Source organism: Pipistrellus hanaki, assembly GCF_964339955.1.
Source record: "Pipistrellus hanaki genome assembly, chromosome: 9".
Lineage (NCBI taxonomy): Eukaryota > Metazoa > Chordata > Mammalia > Chiroptera > Vespertilionidae > Pipistrellus > Pipistrellus hanaki.
Genome location: NC_140511.1, coordinates 51,972,941 through 51,994,613, shown reverse-complemented (window position 1 = coordinate 51,994,613; position 21,673 = coordinate 51,972,941). Strand labels below are relative to the sequence as shown.

General features: G+C 38.8%; 1 protein-coding gene across 5 annotated transcripts in view; it reads left to right on the top strand.

Annotated features, from left to right (window-relative positions):
- LOC311627468 (uncharacterized protein) overlaps positions 1–21,673 on the top strand; it is a 228,795-nt gene that overhangs the window by 154,903 nt on the left and 52,219 nt on the right. For 4 of the 5 annotated variants that reach the window (XR_014795919.1, XR_014795920.1, XR_014795921.1 and 1 more), the window contains one exon: positions 12,989–13,152. Coding sequence is in view for 1 of the 5 variants with exons in the window: in XM_084893990.1 (XP_084750116.1) it covers positions 12,989–13,152 (164 nt within the window). In the remaining 4 variants the exon portion in view is untranslated. Of the gene's footprint in view, positions 1–12,901; positions 13,153–21,673 lie in introns of those variants that run through there. The other variant, XR_014795918.1, reaches the window with a different exon arrangement.

The following is a 21,673-nucleotide window of genomic DNA, read 5'->3' as shown; positions in this document are numbered from 1 at the left end:
GACGGAGGAGGAAAAAGCCTGAGCTTTGCTATGAAAAGGATGGCATTGCATCCTTTCAGCGTGTTGCTTCTGAGCTGTGCTTTTAGAAGGCTAGTCCAGTTGGATATTTCTAAATAGTGTAGTATATGATATGGTTAGTGTAGCTCCATAGCTATGAGTCCAATACTGCACCTCCTTCACAGTGAAGCAGGTCCCCTGTTCAGATGTTTTTGTGTGGGATTCCATACCTGTGAATCAGGCATTCTTTAAGGTGCCATATTGTGGTGTTGGCTGTGGCATTGCAATCATGAAAGACAAGATTGCACTCGGAATAAGTATCTATCCCTGTGAGGACTTGCTCTTGTAGTTGACTTGCTACCAATTGGCCAGTTGGTCTCATCAAGAAATAATGATAATCCAATTGGCGTGGCTCAGTGGTTGAGTCGACTTATGAACCAGAAGGTCACGGTTTGATTCCCTGTCAGGACACATGCCTGGATTTGTGGCTCAATCCCCAGTAAAGGGCATGCAGGAGGCAGAGAATCAATGTTTCTCTCTCATCATTGGTGTTTCTATCTCTCCCTCTCCCTTCCTCTCTGAAATCAATAAAAATACATTTGAAAAAAAGAAATAATGATATATCAGCATTTGTCTCTGTTACTGATAGAATATTCAGAAGCAGCAGAAGCTAGCTCAACTTTGGTAATGAAAAGTTCATGCTATTGGACCCATGCCATAGCCTCGTTCTGCTATCATGCAACTTTGTCCATATTATTATATCGGCAGTCCCAGGGTGGCCAATGCTTATGCCCACTAATTCAGTTATTAAATCTACTTAGTAATTCAGTACCTCTTCCATTGTGGATGCTTTTTGTTGGGTTGTAATATAGGATACAAACCTCTTCATGTTCGTCTATGTGCCTCTACCTTCTTGTCTCCAATTCTTTTCTTTCCAGGCCACTTCCCATATCTGTATATGCTGGGCCAATTTTCATTCCAAAAAAAAGTAAGTAATTAGGGGCTCTGTTCACAGCTCCACCCATTGGGAAGTTAGTGTCCTCTGAGAAGCATATGCCAACATGGAATTAGACATGCATCAGATTTTCTGGGAAATGCCTGCAAAGGATAAAGAAATGGAAGACAGAGAAAGCAGGGAGAGCCTTCAAACTGTGATACAAGGCTATCCTTGAATGTGGCTATAATGCAGGCATGGTCCATTTCTGTCTTGTAGCTACAGAACAGACCCATCCATAAATCAAGCTTAGGCTTTTCCTTCTCCTCCAGCTGGTCATATAGGACTCCCCATATGGCCATAGGAGCAAGCTGAGGACCAGTACTATTGTGAGTGACATGCAGCTCAGGGCTATCTGCTCATGTAGTTTACTATGTCCTCTCTAATGCTTGGGCTCAATCCCAGATATATCATTTCCATATTACCATGAACTAGTACTGGACCAATCCAACTTATGATTTGATACATCTGACAGAACCCTTAGTGCTCCATGAGCGTTTTGCCTCTGCCAGGCCCAATAACTAAACCAAGAGCTATTTCTCCAAAGGAATGTATTTCTGTGCTGTAAATGGCATGGTCTTGCTCCAGAATCCCAGAGGCCTGCATCATCATTCTCCCAATGGGTTTGCCATAAGATGCTGCATCTTTCTTCACCACTAATACCTCCCACGCTGTAAGATTCTCTGGATTGTATTGCCCAAGTGGTGAGGCTATTTGCACTATAGTGTGGACCTTACCACTCAAAGCTGGCAGCCTTCTGTGTCAGTATGTGGATTAGTATTTGTAAGTTTGGAATGTGTTGCATCCAGAACCCAAAGAAGCTTACTGGGCACTTGTGTTTCCTCCTTTGTGGTAGCAAATGCAAGATGCAGTAATTTATTTATTTTTTTTTTTTTACTTTGAAGGAGATATTTGTCATGTTTATGACCACTGGACCCCTAAAAATTTCACTAAAGTGTCAGATACATGAATCATTTTTTTATTGATTTTTTTAAAAAGAGAGAGGAAGGGAAAGGGAAAGAGAGAGAAAAAAATTTGTTGTTCCACTTATGTACGGATTCATTGATTGATTCTTGTATTCACCCTGACTGGAGATCAAACCCAGAACTTAGGCATATCAGGACAATACTCTAATCAACTAAGCTATCTGGCCAGGGCCAGATTCCTGAGTCTTTATAGGATTTATCTTCAATGCTCTGGAAAACTGTGTCCTATCACCATCTTCAGCACACCAACCACTTCTTGCTCATCCTCAGTGATCAGCATGATTGCCACCATTACCCAGGCCATCCAGATCCCTCAATGCCCAGATGCCACTCAATGGGATGTCCAGGCAGTCCAGATACCTTCAGCATATATTATAACAGAGAGCAGGAGAGTAAAGATAGCCCAGAGGCAAAAACTTTAGTGAATATTGTCTGCCCCACAGGAGTCTAAACTATTTCTGACTCTCCCTTCTAATTGGAATAGAAAGGAATGCATTTGCCATACAGATTGCCACATACTATGTGCCTGAAGCCTTATTAATATGCTCTATCAACTGTACAATGTCCAGCAAATCAGCTGCAATTAGAGCTACTAATTGCTTGATGCTGAACTCCTAAAAGTTGGGTACCTAGCCTTATATATTTTCTTATCTAGAGCTCCTAGGACAGAACTGAGCATTTAGCAGACATTCCATACATAGGGTTATTGTGAGAACTAAATGAGTTCCTAAATATAAAGTGCCTACAACAGTGCCTGGCTCCTAAACACACTCATTATCTCCTATTAATTTTATTTTTCCAGGTCATAGAGAGCCATCAGAGACGATAGAGATGGGACATCAGGCTAACCCCTTGACTGGAGTTTTAAATGAAATATGAGAGATTGGAGTTTTCTGTTAAAGTGAAAGTGCCCAGAATATTTTTCCTTAGGGTCTGAGGTTTCCAAGGAAAACACAAAAGAAAAATTATTGTAAAGCTGGGAAGAAATAATTGCTTATAGAAACAGACATTTAACCTAATAGGAAAAAATGGTGGTGATTATATACCAATTCTTTACCAATGTTGCTATATTTGAAGAAATCTTAAAGTTGAAATCTTGACAAATTCTTCTCACTAATAATAAAATGAAACATGATCTTGAAATAAAATGAATAAATGCACTTGTCCTAAGCAGACATCTGACAAAAACGATCTTTTCCATGACCTAAATGTCTGTGTCTATATATATAAAAAATAACACATACATTCACATTTTTCGTCTATGTCTGAAATAGTTCAGGGTAAAATCCAGTACAAGAAATTGAAAAAACATACAGGACACACACACACACACACACACACACACACACACACACTCACTTCCAGTTTTTCTTAGAACAAATATGCTCTTGCATAATACTGTCTGTGATTGAGAGGACTCAAAGCCTTTATCATTTGCATTAGCTTTTAATGATCTTGATGATTTTCAGGGAACTCAAGTCTCATTTAACTTCCCCAACAACTGTCTCATAAGAGCTATGAAGTAATTGCGGGGTCTCTAAGAAGGGATCCACCCTTGCTACTTTTAAGAGAGCTAGGAAAAGGGTGTTGGGTGAGGTTTAGACAGGGCTTCTTTCATCTGCAAAACAACAACAACAATAAAAACTGAACCTGAATGACAGTACTCACTCTTAGATATCAATGTGCTATCTCAAAACTAGGTTTAGATGACCTCAAAACTTAAGAAACTGCCTTGTCTTATTGTCAGTGTCTATCATAACAGAGCCTTCCTGCACACAATCACCAGACTGAATTTATTCCACCAGTGAGTCAGTTGCTTATTAGTGCTTTTGACATCCAGATGGTTTGAGACAAAGGCTAAACCAGGGGTAACTCCCAAGTGTAACCAGTGGAAACTCTCTTTTGCTGAGGGACTCTCGTCTACTGGGCTCTGGGCCAGCGCATGGGCTTCTTTCGCAACCGCCCAATACTGCTGTGGCCATTTCTATAACCCTCCTAAGCTGTGTCACCTGAGAGGCCAAGAGTTAAACTGGCTGTACAGTCTGAACTGTGAAGGTTGGAAGTAAATCCAAGTGGACCAATAGCCTGGATCTGTTTCATGAATAAACAGAGGAGTTCAGGCCTGGGACCCTATAAAGTTAAGTCAATATTAGTTAGAGAGGAAATCCTGTTTGTTCTTTCTTCTTCTATAGTTGCTTTAAAAAAAAATAAATAAATAAAAAAAACACAAGTAGAGCTTTCTGGTATTTTATGATGCTACAAACACCATTTAAAACATACACATACATGTACACACAAGCATGTTTATAACCAAATAGAAATAAAATCATGATGCCTTTACTATTATGTATATGAGAGTTAAAGATATTTGTCAAAAATAGAACTTAAAATGTTTTTATTTATAAGAAACACTCATCTGGGTACTGATACCATCTAGTCACCTTCTCCAAAAATGATAAAGAGAAGTAAGTGATTGCTATTAAAACCCTTTAGTTCTGCTTATATGGCACATATTCCTTCCACTACTCTTTGCCTAGAAATTATATGTAACAAGGTCTAAATAATCCAGTGTTCAAACTTCTAGGGTACAATTTCAAGTTGTAGCATTCTATCTTGTGTTTCTTAGATGTCAAACTGTTCCTCCTGTGATACCATCCTCCAAAGCCCAATCAAAAAGCATTATATGAAATTTTTAAGAAACCACTTAAATAAATTTTAATCTTGTAGAGTTTTATTTTGATGTTGGCTTAAAAAAATTCCTCTTCTCTGAAGCCTGAGCCACCTTAAAGCTTGGGCTAGGAATTAACCTCTCCTGCTGCTATATTCTTTTAGTTCTTTATATAAAACTATAGTACAGTATTTAACATTGTATTTTTGCTGGTTAACTATCAATCTTTCTCCCTTGCTTAAATGCGAGGACTGTGTTATATTCAACATCTTTCCAGAAATTTGAGCACAGCGCCTAATACAGAGGAAGATTCAATAAATGTTAGTTGAATGAATGAGTGAATGAATGAACAGTGCCTTTTGGAGGCAGAAACACATAGAGGATGTAAAAATACAAAACAGGGAATAATTATTCTAGTAGTTTAAAGATGGACCATACAAGATCCTCTGTTCTAGAACTGGATACAGAGCAGTTTATAAACTGTGAAATTATACATAATGTCACTGTTACTTATTATTTAGCAACCCGCAGGCAATGGTTTCTGAATTTGTGAATCAACAATCTATGAAAACAAGAATGAATCTGACTTACTGGAATAGGAGGATCAAGGAAGGAGGAGTAAAAGGAAGCAAACTGACACAAAGTTGTGCTATAAACACAGTGCAAGCCCAGCTTTGGAAAACTGGGTCTTACTTAAGTTTTTCTTAATTATTCATTTCTGTATCTTGGTTTATAAATGACCATTTCTCTAGGAGCTTAGGATTTGGACAATTCCTTATAGTATTCCCAAAAATATGTGTTACCAGGTATGAAATACACAGGCTTGACCGGTCAAGGAAACATGTGTTACATTTGGATAACTCTATTGAGAGCTAAAATAACTGACGTATTTTGAAGTGACCATTGGTAGTAAGCTTCAGCGGTTCTGGAAGATGCAATAAAAATAGCAGGGCAATTTGACAAGCTACTGTTGTTCAAATAGATGTTAGTCTAGCCAAAGTTCACAATTATGTCAATGAAGCTGGATTCCATCAAGTTAATAAGTAACTAAGGAAATAGTTAATTGAGATACAATCACAAGCCAGAAAACAGGATAAATTAAAGAAGTAAGAGGAATAATTACATTTCTCGATAGTCACATGCTATCAGACAGCAGAATCTGATGTCTGGAAGATAAAGCAGTCAGTATTTCAAAATGGAAAAAAAAAGGCCATAGGCTATGGCATGAGTAATTCCATAAAGTCAGTCAAATGGGAATCTTTCTGAAAAGCAGATGATATATCTGCCCCAAAGTAAATTGCCTAAAACTACTGGAATATAGCTACTATGTTACAAACATCATCTGTGCAAGGTCACACTGCTAGTAAGCTGCAAAGTGGGTTTTCAAAATCAGGTTGAATGACACCAAAGTCCATGCCCTCTTTCTGCTGAAGAAGGCAATACCAAGGTATCTGCTGAGCTGCCAGGCTGTGTGTTCCTTACTACATTTTCCGATTCCAGTTTCAGAAAAGCCAGGAAGAGCAGCAGCAGCAGTAAGTAGGAAGCTTTCAGCTTGTTCAGCTCACCTGCTAAGCCCTTATATCCTATATAATAAAGCGGTAATATGAATATTGACCGTCACGCCCTTGCACCAGATGGCTGCTCCATGTGGTCACAAGATGGCCACCACAAGATGGCCGGCAGGGGAGGGCAGTTGTGGATGATCAGGCCAGCAGGGAGGGCAGTTAGGGGTGACCATGCCAGCAGGGTAAGGCAGTTGGGGGTGACCAGGCCAGCCAGGGAGGGCAGTTGGGGGTGATCAGGCTTGCAGGGGAGGAGGGCAGTTGGGGGGAACCATACCTTCAGGGGAGGGCAGTTAGGGGTGACCAGGACTATAGGGGAGGGCAGTTGGGGATGATCGGGCCAGCAGGGGAGCAGTTAGGCATTGATCAGACTGGCAGGGGAGTGGTTAGGGGGTGATCAGGCTGCAGGCAGGTGAGCCCTAGGAGCCAACAGTCTTGGATTGTGAGAGGGATTTTCCAGATTGGAGAGGGTGAAGTCTGGGCTGAGGGACACCCCTCCCCCAGTGCATGAATTTCGTGCACCAGGCCTCTAGTTAAAATAAAAGCCAGGAATTAAAGAGGTTGTGGATGAACTCAAACCAAGAAGCTAAAGTTCTAAAGCAGTTAAACTATATCTGAGTTAACAATGAATCCTTTGTGTATTAATTTCTTCCGTATTTTCTGGAAATTAGAGAAAAATATCTATGTGTTCATTCTCTCACTTAACAAGCAATTATTCAGTGTGTACCATCTGGCAGTTGCTGCAGATTCAGAGATTAACAGAAAAAAGATTTCTGTGGTTAAGAAGTGCATAGGCAAGGAAGGAAGAGGGAGATAGAAACAGACAAGCAAATTGTTATGGTGCAATGTGGCATTGATATTTAGAACTAAAAATAATAATAAGTAGTAATAAATATAGGGACATGAAATTAGGGGGGATTTCTCTCATCCAATTTCTTATGTTTCCTTCCAGGGAGTAAGGGGCTCCATTAATGCAAAACCTCTACACTTCCTCCAGCTCTCAACTCTTTTCCTCCCAGGAGCGGAGACTTTACTTAATCTGATTGTTGAGTATGAAAAAATAAAGTGGGCATGCATAGGCAAAAAACTGCTTATCCTCTCTGCTCTTCCTTGTCCCAAATTTTCCAGAGATAGGTCACGTAAGGAAGCCTGCCTAAGCTCAGCACTGTCTGTGACTAGGGGTTCACTATTAGGAACGCTTCTTGTTCATAGATACAAGTCATGTTCTCCAACATCAGTTTCATCTATAACAAAAGAGTTATATCTCAAGAGGGGGTTGGGTGTAGGTGTTGGTGCATAGACTCTGAAGCCAAACTGGCTAATACTCCAGATTTGCCATTTAATAATGGCCACGTGGCTTTGGGCAAATTACTTAACTTTCCTATGCTTCAATTCCTCTACCTACAAAATGGGACTAGGACTCAGAAGTTGTTGTAAAGTTTGAGTTACTGTGTATAAAGCACTTGGTGTTCACACTTCCAGTTACAAAGTAAGTGCTCTAGAAGTTTGAGCTATCATTTCTATTGTCATGATTATTTTTTTACTCCCTCTGTATTCATCTTTTATTTCTCAGTTTGTTAGAAAACTTGGATAGGAATGAGAAGTGCTATTTATTGGGATCTTCCAATTCTCACCTCCAACAGTTAGAGAAGTTTAAGAAATCTTACACAGATCTTAGTCATTGCCCTTTAGCTCATAGTTCTTGGTCCCCTTACTGGATGAAATTTGGATATCAGTGGATATAAAATGCCAGGCCAAGCATCGCAGACTTTAGTTCTAGTTGGACCAAGATTGACAAAGCTAATTAGTTAGTTGGGCCAGATTTCTCAGTCCTGCTTTCTTGTTTTTCCTTTCAAGTGTAGACTCCCTTTTCAGTCAGATTGACTCCACTGATCAAGGCAGGCAGGAAGTTCAAAGATTACGCCCATGTTCCTCAGGTGTTCTGCACATTCCAGACATCCCTCCTTGCTCTGACGCCTGCATGTCCTACCCTGGCCTTTGCAAAGCCCAGATTAGACAAGTGCTTTTCTGCCTAGTCACAAGGATTCTTTTCCTGGATTCAGACCAACTGTGAGGAGTTTAATAGAAGAAATGGGCATGGAGGCAAAAATAATTGAAATACAACATGTTAAGTACTGTTGATGAGATATCTAAACGGTACCATAGGAGTGAACCAGTCAGGACAGGAAATAGATGGCATACTCAAAAGGAGTGATTAAAGAGAGTTTAATAAATAATTTATTTACAAAGATGGAGGCAGAGTTAGAAATAATTAGGCACCAACAATGAGAAATTACCCCCTGAACAGGCAAAGAAAGGAACTATTACCAAAATGCAGAAAGAAGGCTCTAGCTATAAGGGAGGTATACCCAACAGGAACCTCTTTCAATAGATGCAGCTTCTGGAGCAGGGGTCTTCAAACTACGGCCTGCGGGCCACATGCGGCTCGCAGAGGAGTCTGATCCGGCCCGCCAGGTTTTTTGGGCAGTGAGCGCAGCCCAGGTGTTACAGTAGGAATTAGTATTTCATATAGTCCGGCCCTCCAGCTCTCTGAGGGACCGTGCTCTGGCCCCCACTTTAAAAAGTTTGAGGACCCCTGCTCTGGAGGAAGGGAGTTAGGGAAATATTACTACAATCTTACTCTCTTCTCCCTCTGAACTTCTTTCAGGGCCTCCCATTGTTCACAGCCACCAGAAAGTCAAGAGAGTAGGAAAACCTGGTTAATGTCATTCAGAAAGGTCAGTCCCCGAGGTCCTACGTAGGGCCGGTGAAAATGGTAGCAATGGGATCTAGAGGACAAAAAGAACAGCCTAGAACAAAGTGTAGAGGTACAAATTCTTCCAGAGGCCTTCAAAGATAACCTTTAAAGAAGGTGGTATTTGAGCTAAGTCCTGAAAGATAAGTAAGGTTTTACCAAATAGAGAAGTGAATTCTAGACAAAGAGATAGCATATTCATTCGTCATAGATATAAAAAGAGCATGCATGGGATAGTTAGAAGAGCAATCCCATTAGGTAGAAGCATGTGATACTTTTGGGAAGATGGATCTAAAAAAAACAAACAAAAAAACCTTTAGAGTCAGATTATAAAGATTCTTATGCCATGCTAAGGTGATGGGTCTCAATCCAGTGGTTAATGAGGGGATCCATTCAAAGAATTTCAGAGTGCGAGTGACAAACATATTTAAATTAGAAAAAGATCATATTAATGGCAGTACAGAGATTGGAGTAGCGTGTTGACAGACCAAAAGCAGGAAGGTCATTCTGGAGGTCTTTGCAATAGTCCAGGAAAGATAAAGGTGAGTGGCTCCACAGCAGTGACATTTGTAATGCAGCAAAGATTCTGAAGATAAAAACTAACAGTACTTGATGACCTAATAACTATGAGTGCCAGCAAAGACAGGCTCTAGATGAGTGTCCAATTTCTAGATTGAGAAACTAGGTCAATGGTGGTACTATTAATTACAAGAAGGATTTCAAGAAGACTGGGTTTGTGGAATATAACATAGAGTTCAGCTTTCTACGTGCTGAGTATGTTGTGCCTGTGGAACACTATTGGGAAAATGTCTAGTTGGCAATGGATAACAGATGACCAGGACTCTGAAGAGTGACTAAGGAGCCAGATATACAGTTTGGGGAACAACTGTTTTCTGTAAACTGTGTAAAATATAGCCACCAGATTTTTCTCAACCTTCTGTAACTAACCAAGAAAAAAAAAAATATGACTTCACATATAATGAAATAAATGATTTAAACAATCCTTGCTGATGCTCCTTGTCTTTGGGAAGAGTTTTACATTTGTTTGTTAGTAACAGAGACTCACCACTCAGAATTGCATGGTAATTTAGGAGTGTTCTTTAATTAACAAAGAAACAAGCAACCTTCGGTTTTGAAAATGGAGCGCTACTTGTTCCTTATAGTTAAGCTAGTTTGTTTTATAAATAAACTCTAAGTTTCCCATAGCAGCTTTATTTTATTATAGAAACCTGTATCTCAGCGACATGTAATTGTTCTTCCACTGAGGCATTTGGTAATAAATACTGTCCATCCAGCAAAGTAGTTTCCCTCATAGTAGGTACAGAATAAATGTTTACCGGATGAATGGATGGTAGACAGATGGATAAGTGAAACCAATAGATTATATAATGTTAATTTTGTTAGGAGTTTGAAATATATCCATACAAGTGTGTAAAAAACATCATCAAGGGAGAATTAGAAGCTGTCTAGTTTTGCTTCATCAGTGGAAGAGAGCCATCATTAGGCAACGGAATTTTCTCCTTTGCATCCAGCTGCCTTAACCATCTTACTTGAGAACTAAAATACTTTTCTTCCAGTTCCTTGCTATATTAAATAATTATAGGTTCATATGAACAGGGTCTCACAACTCTACTTCTTTTGAATAGTACCAGCATAATTATTTTGAAATTTTAGAAATTGAGTTATGTGAAACCAATAGGACATAATGAAGCACAGGTAAAATCAGTTTATTTTTTATTCCTGACTATATATATATGATTTAGTATACCTATGAAAAATTGTAAAATGATTGGCTAGACTCTATTTTATTAAAATCCTCTTTCCAAATTTTTATCCAAAATAACTTTAGAAAAAAAAAATGTTCTGCACTGGCGGGCTATCCTTCTTGGGAAATTTGGAATGAGTCATTAATACACTACATACATACCATGCCCTGGATTTTAATGTCCTTTCTTTGTCATCAACGGGCACTATCAATACTGCACCTTTTATCACTCATCCACCCAGTCCTTCTAACCAGTGTAACAAGTGGAAAGATTTATTTCCAACTGCTGCCTCTCTAAAGAATGAAGTGCAGATACATGTGGTCTAAAGAGAACTGGACCTCAAGTTAAATCATAACACTGCCCAGGCATCCACAGATCATATGATCTCTGGGTAAACAGGGCCGACCTCTAAATGCCTGAGTCAAAGGTAACAGGAAGATCCAGGCGTACCAAAGATGCTTGGACAAACATAACCTTTCATTGAATATTTAAAATACCTGCATTTTATCTCTAATCTGTCTCCTAACAGGCCCAGTCCATGTCCTAGTCACCTGCGTATTTTTCTCAGTACCTAGCACAATGTCTGTTGTTAGAATGAAATGAGAAATTGCCCCATACGTAATTTTTTCTTTCTAATTTTTTTATATTATCCAATTTTTATTTAATGAATATAAACTGCTTATATAATAAAAATAATTAACAGTCTCAATATCTGTGTTTTAAGATGTATATTTTATACAGATCTATGATATTGTGTATATATATGTTATACATATATACAATCATACTTGTAATTAAAGGAAAGTAAGGAAATAATTTAAAACTGACTTGTGAATCAGCACATAATACAATACATTTTCAACATCTTAAGGTAATTTTTTGGTTACAGAATATTTAAATACTAATATGTATTTGTATTATTCTAAAAATTGGTTAGCAAAAACTGAAATGAATGTTTTGATTGTTTTCTTATGACACAACTGGGTGAAAAGCAGAACTACACAGAAGTTTCATAATAAAACTCCAAACCACATTAGACTTGTCTATTGTCAGGTTCTGTTACATTCCCCCTAACTCAACCCAGACTCCCTGAGGTTGGCAAACAGGGCAAAGTTTGAGTCAAAACCACGCCCTTCCTTTGAGCTTTTGGGATACACTTGGAATTCTGGGAGAAACCAAAAGAAACAGCAGTTTTTTTTTCCCTCCAGATGTGGCAAGTCTGTCACTTTCAGTGGTTATTCAAATTTCAAACTCAGCCCAACAAGTAAGAGCAGTTGCCCGGGAGGAGAAGAAGGGAATGGGCAGGAGAATCCCAAGGTTCTTTTCCACTCAGAACAAAATGTTGATATTATAAGATTCCCTAGGAGAAGGAGCAAGTTAGAAAAAAGGCAGGGCAAGAGGGAGGAAGGAATCAATGAGCAAAGTGTGTCCTAAACAAAGATTAGGATTAATCCAATTCTGTTGTCCTGAGATCCAAGAAAAAAAGTTTACATTTGATGAAATAGTGTTCATTTGCCTAAAGGCTGGTTCCAAGATTGTATTCATAGATGATCACTAAAAGGACAATTTAATACTCAGAGTTTTATTCTTAAGAAAAAAAAACTCTGGGGGGAAAAATCCAATATTGTAGATTTTGCTTGGTTGTCCTACTTCTATCATATATACTTTTTCTTTAGTTCTGTAAATAATTTTTATCTTAATTTTTCAATTCTTTTTCTGTTTATAATAGTCAACATTTGTTGAGTACTGATCTCTATTCAGGCACTGTGTTAAGTATTTCATATACTTTTTTTTAAATCATCACCGGAGGATATTTTTTTCCCATTGATTTTTAAAGGGAGTAGAAGGGAGAGGGGAGTGAGGGAGTTAGGGAGAGGGAAAGAGAGAGGAAGAGAGGGAGGGAGAAAGAGAGAGAGAGATTGGTTGCCTCCCGCACATGCTCGGACTGGGGCTAGAGATCGAATCTGCAACTAAGGTATGTGTCCTTGACCAGGAATTGAATCCATGACCTTTTAGTCCACAGGCCAACACTATAACCACTAAGAAAAACTGGCTAAGCTATATACTTTTATGGGGAAGCACTCCCCACTCCAGTATTTCCTTTCATATAGGAGAACATCCATTATAGTAATCTTTCTGGCCTGTATACTACTTCCAAGGACAGAGAGAAGAAACTTTGATGAGTCTAAGATGTGGATCAGGGCACCTATAAAGGTCAAGCATAACTGATGTTCCTTTCCCCTTCTGCATTCTCTTTCAGATATTCCAAAAACAAATGTGTGCTAGTCTGCTCTCAGGAGACCAGCAGCAGAGTGGTAAAGATCTTGCCCCTTCAAGGCAGTAAGTCAAGTCCAGGACTGGGATGGATACTGATCCACTATGAGACTCTTTCCTGGGAATATTATGCAGCTGTGAGAAATGAAGGTGAGAATTTCTTTGCTTTTGGCAAAGATAGAATGCATAGATTTCATATGTCTCACTATGGGAGACCCCTCACAAAGCAAAACTTAGAGGAGTATGTAAAAAAAAATGCATGCCCGAGCCAAAAAACAAAAGGAGCGACAAAGAAAAAGTGTGTGAGGAAGCAAAGGAAAGCTGATACTTGAATCCAGCAAACAGTAGGAGCCTTACCATAGGTAGAGAAAGAAAGGGAACAATCTAAAAAACAGGTTGAACTGTTCTAATCTGAGATGAGTCTTTCTGGAAAATAGCAATGGAACATAGGTAACAGAAATTCACCAGGCCCATAGGAGCACAGGTTCAAAAGCAGCTTTAATTCAGGTCTTTGCTGAGAGTGATATATGTTGTTGAAGCAACTGTAGGAAGCAGGAGAAGTCATCCATCAGAGACAGTGTCTTAGCCATGGCAAGAGGTAAAGGGAACAACCCCTGTGGCTCAGAATTGACGAACTGTTCATAAGATATCTTGAAGGTTAATTAACTAGACAGAGCCCCACTCATTTCAGCAAGGGCTAGAAACATGGGACTCAATGGGAAAGGGAAATTGAGACATTTTGAAGATGTTAGACAGGAAGGAATGGTCCTTCATGTAAAGTCTATTGACCAGGGCTGCCATCATGTGAAGATTTTTAAACGTTTTTAGAAGCCAGGAGTGTCACAGTTGCCACTCCCTCAGAAGGGAGACTGATTACAGAGGTGGCTCTTCCTCTCAGATTGGAAGTGAAAGATTAACTTTTTGATGGATGATTTCTCCCAATTGAGTTTTAAGCTCACAACTTCTCAACTCCAAAAATTGGAAATGACTACCATTAAACTATATACAGAAACACCACCTCTCACTGCTATTGCCTTGGTCCAAGCCACAATCATTTCTTCCCTAGATCATTGCAGTTGCTTTCTAAAAGATCTTCCTGCTTCTGTACTTGACCCCTTTCAGTCTCTTCTCAACTCAACATCCAAGGTGATCTTAGTTCTAGTTGATAATCTGCTCTGAACCCTCCACTGGCTTCCCAGCTCATCAGAGCAAATGCTAACAAGGCTCCACATGGCATGTCCCTCTGATCTCATCTCTTATCACTTCCCACCTTGCTCACTGTACTCCAGACACATGGCCTCCTTTGCTGTTTGTTAAAACACTCTAGGAACACTCCTGCCTTTAGCCTTTGCATTTGTCATTTGCTCTACCCTAAATGATCGTTCCGTTCCTAAATATCTTCCTACCTTATTCTTTAACATCCTCTAGGGGTTTGTTGTTGTTGTTGTTTGTTTGTTTTTTATTTTTTTATTGATTTTTTACAGAGAGGAAGAGAGAGATAGAGAGAGTTAGAAACATCGATGAGAGAGAGACATTGATCAGCTGCCTCTTGCACACCCCCCACTGGGGATGTGCCCGCAGCCAAGGTACATGCCCTTGACCGGAATCGAACCCGGGACCTTTCAGTCCGCAGGCCGATGCTCTATCCACTGAGCCAAACCGGTTTCGGCCGTTCTCTAGGTTTTGATTCAAAATTGCCTTCCTTAATTTTCCTAGCTAAAATTTGAATCCACTCACTGTGTCAGAACTTCTTTTTTTCTCCTTATCATGCCACTAACATCTTACATATTTTATTATTTATCCCATTTAAAGAAAATCTTCCCTGTTAGTGTGAAGTTTTGCTCCATGAAGGTAAGTACTACTTTTGTTTATTTAATTCACGGCTAGAATACCTACTGGAACATAGTAGGTGTTAAAAAAATTTTTTGAGATATGAACTAATGAATCTTGGTGAGACAAAAACTGAGATTATTCCACCTTAATTCTGATATATTTGATACAGTCTTTGGTGTTACCAAATGGTATGACCTGGAAGCATAATTTTCCTGTGGTAACTGTATTATAATCTAGGGATTAGCTTTCTCTCCTTTTATTTATTTATTCATTTTTATTTATTTTTTAGAGAGAGAGTGACATCAATTTGTTTTTCTATTTATTTATGCATTCATTGGTTGTTTCTTGTATGTGCTCTAACCAGGAATTGAACCCGTAATCTGAGATCTAATTTTTAATCATGACATGTGAAGTATCTTTGTTTGTTTCTTTTGTTTTTTGTTAATCCTCACTCTAGGACATTTCTCCATTAATTGTTTTTAAGGGAGAGTGGAAAATAGAGGGAAAGACAGAGAGAAACATGGATGTTAGAGAAACACATCGATTGGTTGCCTCCTGAACAAGCCCTGATCAGGGCCTGGGCCAGGGAGGAGCCTGCAACTGAGATATGTGCCCTTGACCGGAATCGAACCTGGGACCCTTTGGTCCGCAGACTGATGCCCTATCCACTGAGCCAAACAGACTAGGGCTTAAGTATCTTATTGTTAGTATATTTTTATTTTTATTGGAGTACCTTTGCCTATTGATAACATTGTGGGACCTTTAATGAACTCTATACATGTTGTAACCATAAAATGCACTGCTCAGACATTTGACTTTGGGATCATAATTGACAGACAACATCTGGATCTAGCACCATGTTCATACTGAGGCTACCTCCCCACCAGCTGTTCCTAGCTAATGACTGAGGGTGACTAGGTACTAGTCAGGCTCAATCCACAAAACTCCTCCAACAAGTAACTCTGGCCCAAAGACTTCCCCTCAGCCATGTTTAACCTTTCTAGGAACTGCATTACCGTCTAAGATTCTTCCTATCCAGTCTTAACCCCTTCTTCCTCTTTTTGCACAGACATCAGACCAAGGTTTAAAGGTTCTCCTTGACTTGTGTGTATCCCTCTTCCGATAAACTTCGTATGTGTCTGGTTCCTCTTTGGTACCTGCTTCTCAGCAGGTAATTAATATGTAATTAGACAAATTGGCTATACATAATTTGGGTTAGAAAATAAAATAAGAAATTGATTTTCAGCCTAGGATACAATGTTGTCTCCAAGTTAACTTACTAAGTATACTCATCTGACTTATTTCAGAGCATTCTGAGGACAAGAGTAATACAACTGACCTGGAGTACACTAGGAGGACCCACAGAGGAGCATGAATAGCATTGGGGGAATATCCTCATGAAAATGAGAACAGGACTATCCTGCGAGTCTGCTGATCTCTTCCCTACAAAAGAACAGTCATACCTGGTTGAGTATAGGTTAAATGGTCAGTGCCAATAGATTAAGAAAGCAAAAGTCTAGGAAATGTTAAGGAGTAAAACTTTCCCCTGAATCCAATGTTTTCCTTGTAGAAGCTTCACTATGTAATACTCTTGTCCATTTTCTGTCAATCCCTCTTTACTCCTCCCCAGAGAAAGAGGAGTGACTTTTCTTCTGGATATACTAGAGAGAAAACAATTTAAATGCCTTCCTAAGCTCTTTTAACTTGGGATCCACAGAGAGCATGCATTATATCCTGCTTCCCACAGCATAGGATTCATGGGTCAGGCTTTGCACGGGGAAACCAGCAGGTTCAACACTGCCTAATGTCTGATTAGTGTTCCATAGTAGAAAACCCATTGTTGCCATACAACTAAGCCACATCTTTAGTCCTAGCTTTTAGAAGTTTAGCAGATGATATTTTGACCACCAGGTATCTCCTCCTTAAAAAAAAAAAAAAAAAAAAAAATCTTGGGCAATGTTAAAATATGTACACAGATAATAATTTAATTAAAAAAAATACCAGAACTAATTCTGAAAGCCATTGGAGGAAACTGAGCTTTCCCAAGATCACACAGTAACAAATGGCAGAGTTAGAATTCAAGTAGAACTTAAGTTCTTAGCTTCTATGCTTTTTAATTTTGTCATTTCTTATGATAGCTCTATTTTAATGATGAAAGCTTTTGATACAAATTAAAAACATACCACTAGTGGATACATGTGGAGTGTTGATAAGGCTATGTCATGTAGTCTCCAATTTATTTTTCTTAGATTGTTTTTAAACTTTTAAGTTGTCACATTTGAAATCTCATTGAATGTCTTAACAAATACTTAAAAAAAAAAAAAAAAGTTGTTTGAAGGAAAACATAACCTCCAATTATCTTATTGTCTCATGTGACCTCTAGCACACGACACAGAGTGGACCAAAACTGTGTTTGCCCCAAATATTTTCATCTGTGTGTTGGGGACCTGAAAGGCTTGAATCTAGTATTTCAGATAGTTTGAACATAATAGAAATAGAATTAAAATGAGAAAGCACTCATTGTTAACATCAAGTTGAATATATCAAACTTACAAATCTACTCCACACACCCAAAAGAAAAATCTACTCCACACTTTCCAGGAAGTCGTTGTCAATCATTGTTTCTGTTGTGTCTGGATTGTCTTATTACCTGAAAAAAACAAAAACAAAACTGCTGGTTTATGGAATTATGTGAATATTTTGTTTGAGCCTACTTTATAAAAATGAGTGGAAAGCAGAAAAAGAAAATGCTAATACTTATAATTATTTAAGTGAGACAAAGATGGAAATTATTAGTTATGCTAAAAGCAGCAAATATTTGGCCTCAATTAAATTCTCATTGGACTTAAGCTAGTCAACTGTTTAATTAGAAATGCAGAAACCAAATTTTAAGTTTTGTCCAAAATGCAGAAAAATAGATGTATGAAATTATGAATTGGAAATTAGCATCAAGAAGTATCCCAGGAATCCAAATGCATAGGGAAGCATTAGTTCCATGACTCAGTGAACAGGGATACAGTTTGTGGCTGGATTCCTCTGTAAGGAGAGGAAGAAGATGGATGTTTAACTTTTTCTTTAGAACATTAGCGTACAATTTCATGTATGATTCCCTACAAAACCCCCTGACAAATTTCCCTTAATAAGACCTTCCCAACATTTAGGTACATTTCTTCTATTTTTTAAAATAAAAGTTCTCTTTTTTTCTTTTTACTTCAGAGAAAAAGGGAGAAGAGAGAGGTAGAATCATCAGTGATGAGAGAGAATCATTGATCGACTACCCCCTGCGTGCCCCATACTGGAGATTGAGCCCACAACCCAGGACAACCCAGGCATGTGCCCTTGACCAGAATCAAACACAGGACTCCTCAGTCCACAGGCCAATGCTCTATCCACTGAGCCAACAAGATAGGGCTCATCTTTTTTTTTTTTCTTTTTCTTTTTTTAATATATTTTATTGATTTTGTACAGAGAGGAAGGGAGAGAGATAGAAAGCTAGAAACATCAATGAGAGAGAGTCATCGATCAGCTGCCTCTTGCACACCCCCTACTGGAGATATGCCCGCAACCAAGGTACATGCCCTTGACCGGAATCGAACCCGGTCCCTTCAGTCCCCAAGCCGACGCTCTATCCATTGAGCCAAACCGGTCTCGGCAAGATAGGGTTCTTCTGACTTTTAAATATCCTTTCCAGTAAGCTGAGAGAGCTAGAATTTGAAGTAAAAATTATTAAAAATTCATTTTTGTATAAATTGCTGTTTAATCCATCCATGGAATATTTGAAGTGGTATTAGAACCCTTTCAGTTGCAAATGACAGAAAAGTACAATTCAAAACACTATGGCAGGCACTTTGAGTCAGAGAACTCACAGAGTGCACTCAAAAACAATTTTTCCTTTCATCCTTATTGCTCATACTGAGAAACTGGTCCTTCCCTCCGAGACACTCCTAGATAATAAAAGTCATCTGATGACATCTAGTTGTATGAATCAGCTTATTTCATTAATCAAAATGTCCAGTAATTTAAATGTAAAAGTCAAAATCTCAAATTTCATTTAAAGTTAAAGCTTCTCGCCCAGCTAGCATGGGTCAATGGCTGAGCGTCAACCTATGAATCATGAGTCACGGTTCAACTGGGGTCAGGGCACATGCCCGGGTTGCCAGCTTGATCACAAGTGCAGGAGGCAGCTGATCAATGTTTCTCTCTCATCTTGATATTTCTATCTCTCACTCCCTCTCTCTTCCTCTCTGAAATCAATAAAAGTATATTTAATAAAACAAAGTTAAAGTTTCTCCCTGTGAAAAAGTGCATTGACTGGGAGATTTAGTTAGCTTCATCTCTATTTTTCGACTTGATATTTCTACTCCTCCTTTCTCAATCAACAAGAGGCTGCCTCTTGATCCTGCAGGGTTAAAACAGAGATGAATAAGAAGTCAGGGGCAGGAAATGTCTTACCCAAATGGCATTGAGGTACCTTGCTGTGAGTCTCCTCCCTCTGTGGCAAATGTTTAAATCTATCTCTTTCTGGTAGATGTTCTCCTGGGTACTTTGGAGGTGTCCTCATTGAACTGCCTGTTTTATGGATAAAACATTTACCTCTAGCTTGTTGCTCATGTTTTCTCCCACAGCAGTGGGAATCAGATAAACGAACACTCTGTTAGGGTCACGTCAGCTCACTGAGCATGACTTTTGAGAATGGCTCCAGGTTAACTCTCTTCTGTTCAGCCCACAAGTAATTGATGAGAAACAGTTTTATCCCTGCTTTCAGTGAAAATGCAATTAGCACTCAACTGTCTTCTTTTGCTCTCTTCACTTTAGACCATTAGCTACAGCTTCTTGTCTTGCCTCTCCAAATTTATTTAATTAAACTTCATCTCCACCTCATCTGTTGCATCACCAACAGGCATTTTTTTTAACCTGTCCAAATATGGTTACTCCAAGATTATCAGCATGGTTTCCCATTCCTCCCTGCAAAAAAGGGTCATATTGCAAGCATTTTGTAAATTATAAATTTATAAGATAATAATTATATATAAAACAATACACTATAAAATGATTATGCTATATAAATTATATAAATATAATTATAGTTATAATGCATAAATCTATAATAATAAAAGAATAATATGCTAATTAGATCAGACATCCTTCCGTATGACCTTCTGGACTAAGCCAGGACTACAAGCGAAGCCCAGATCCCAGGTGCCAGAGGAAACCTGGTGCCAGCAGCCAGGGGAAATAAGGCTTATTTCTTGCATTAATTTTGTGCATTGGGCCTCTAGTATAATTATAAAATGAACAATAATTTTACATATAACATATATAATATATATAAAATATAAATTATATATAATATAATAAATTTTAAATATATATAGTATCATTATGTATTATCTATATGTATATGTATATATATATAAATAATATACAAATAAGTTTATATAACTATAATTTTTTCATGCCTTTGAAGGTACAAAGGGAGCTAGAAAGCCTGGCACAGAGCTCCTTGTCCAATGAATGTACCAAGTCAAGGAAGAGAATATGAAACAATTTCTATTCTCTTATCTCAAACAAATGCCTCAGTGATGATAAAGTGCCTAGCCTGTTCATGGCCAAAGGCAGCTTTGCCTAAGTGTCCAATTCTAGGAAACCATCTCCATCATAGTAACTGAGATTATCTCTCTAGTCAAAGTTTAGGAGTTCATGGGTTCTCTATCCTACTGGTTCCTCTTCAGTAGAAGGAATATGAATGACAAATGTGCCCACAGTTTGGGGTGAAGATTAGTCTCACTACCTTTTCTTGACTTCACAAGATTTTCTCATGCATAAAGTTACTTGGCACAAACTTTTAAAAAAATATATTTTTTTTTATTTATTTCAGAGAGGAAGGGAGAGGGAGAGGGAGATGGAGATGGAGACTTCAATGATGAGAGAGAATCATTGATTGACTGCCTCCTGCACACCATACACTGAGGATCGAGCCACAATCCCAGCATGTGCCCTGACTGGGAATTGAACTGCGACCTCCTGGTTCATAGGTCAATGCTCAGTGGCTGAGCCACGCCAGCCTGGCACTTGTCACAAATTTTGACAGGTCTCATTTAGCATAATGATTATATGCAAAATTTTGGGAGTTAGACAAGTTGGGTTTTAATTCTTATTCTTCCACTTAACTGTGTGGCTTTGGACAAGTTCATGGAGTGAAGCATAGGAGTGCTCACGTCTGTTCTTTAAAGCATCTAAAAATCTGTTGAAATCAGACTCTGAAGCCAATGGCAGTCTGATTGCTGTAAAGGGAGCCTATAGACAGGATTATCTAGCCAAGGAGAACCTCCTGTTCTATTTTTATTGAATCTCCATTCTGCCAGAGAAACCAACAATTCAAGAGGCAATTCTGACAGAGTCTGCCTCTTCTCTAGAACAGATCTAAAGGCTCTAAGTCAAGAATGTAGGCATCTAGCCTCATGTGGAGAGATGGCAAACATGGCAGGTTTCAAGTGGGAATTTTACAAGATCCCCACTTGGATGTAGCTGGGCATCCAAGAAATAAGAACCTAATTTAGAAATGAAAAGAATCTTTAAAATCTTCAGCTGCAGTTTGGGGATCTTTACTCGAGTATTACCTCATTGATCTGACAGTTACGCCCCTCATGTCGCCCCTCAGTACAAGCCCCACTTACGCCAATTGAGGCAGCACCCTTGTGCTGGCACTGATTCATCTCTTTTGCAATATTTTGTGCAAGCTACGTGCGTAATGGAGACTCAGTCCTTCATTCCTGAAACAGTCAACTGACAGTCACCTGAGATAGAGACTGATAGCTGAAATTCTGAAGCAGAATAA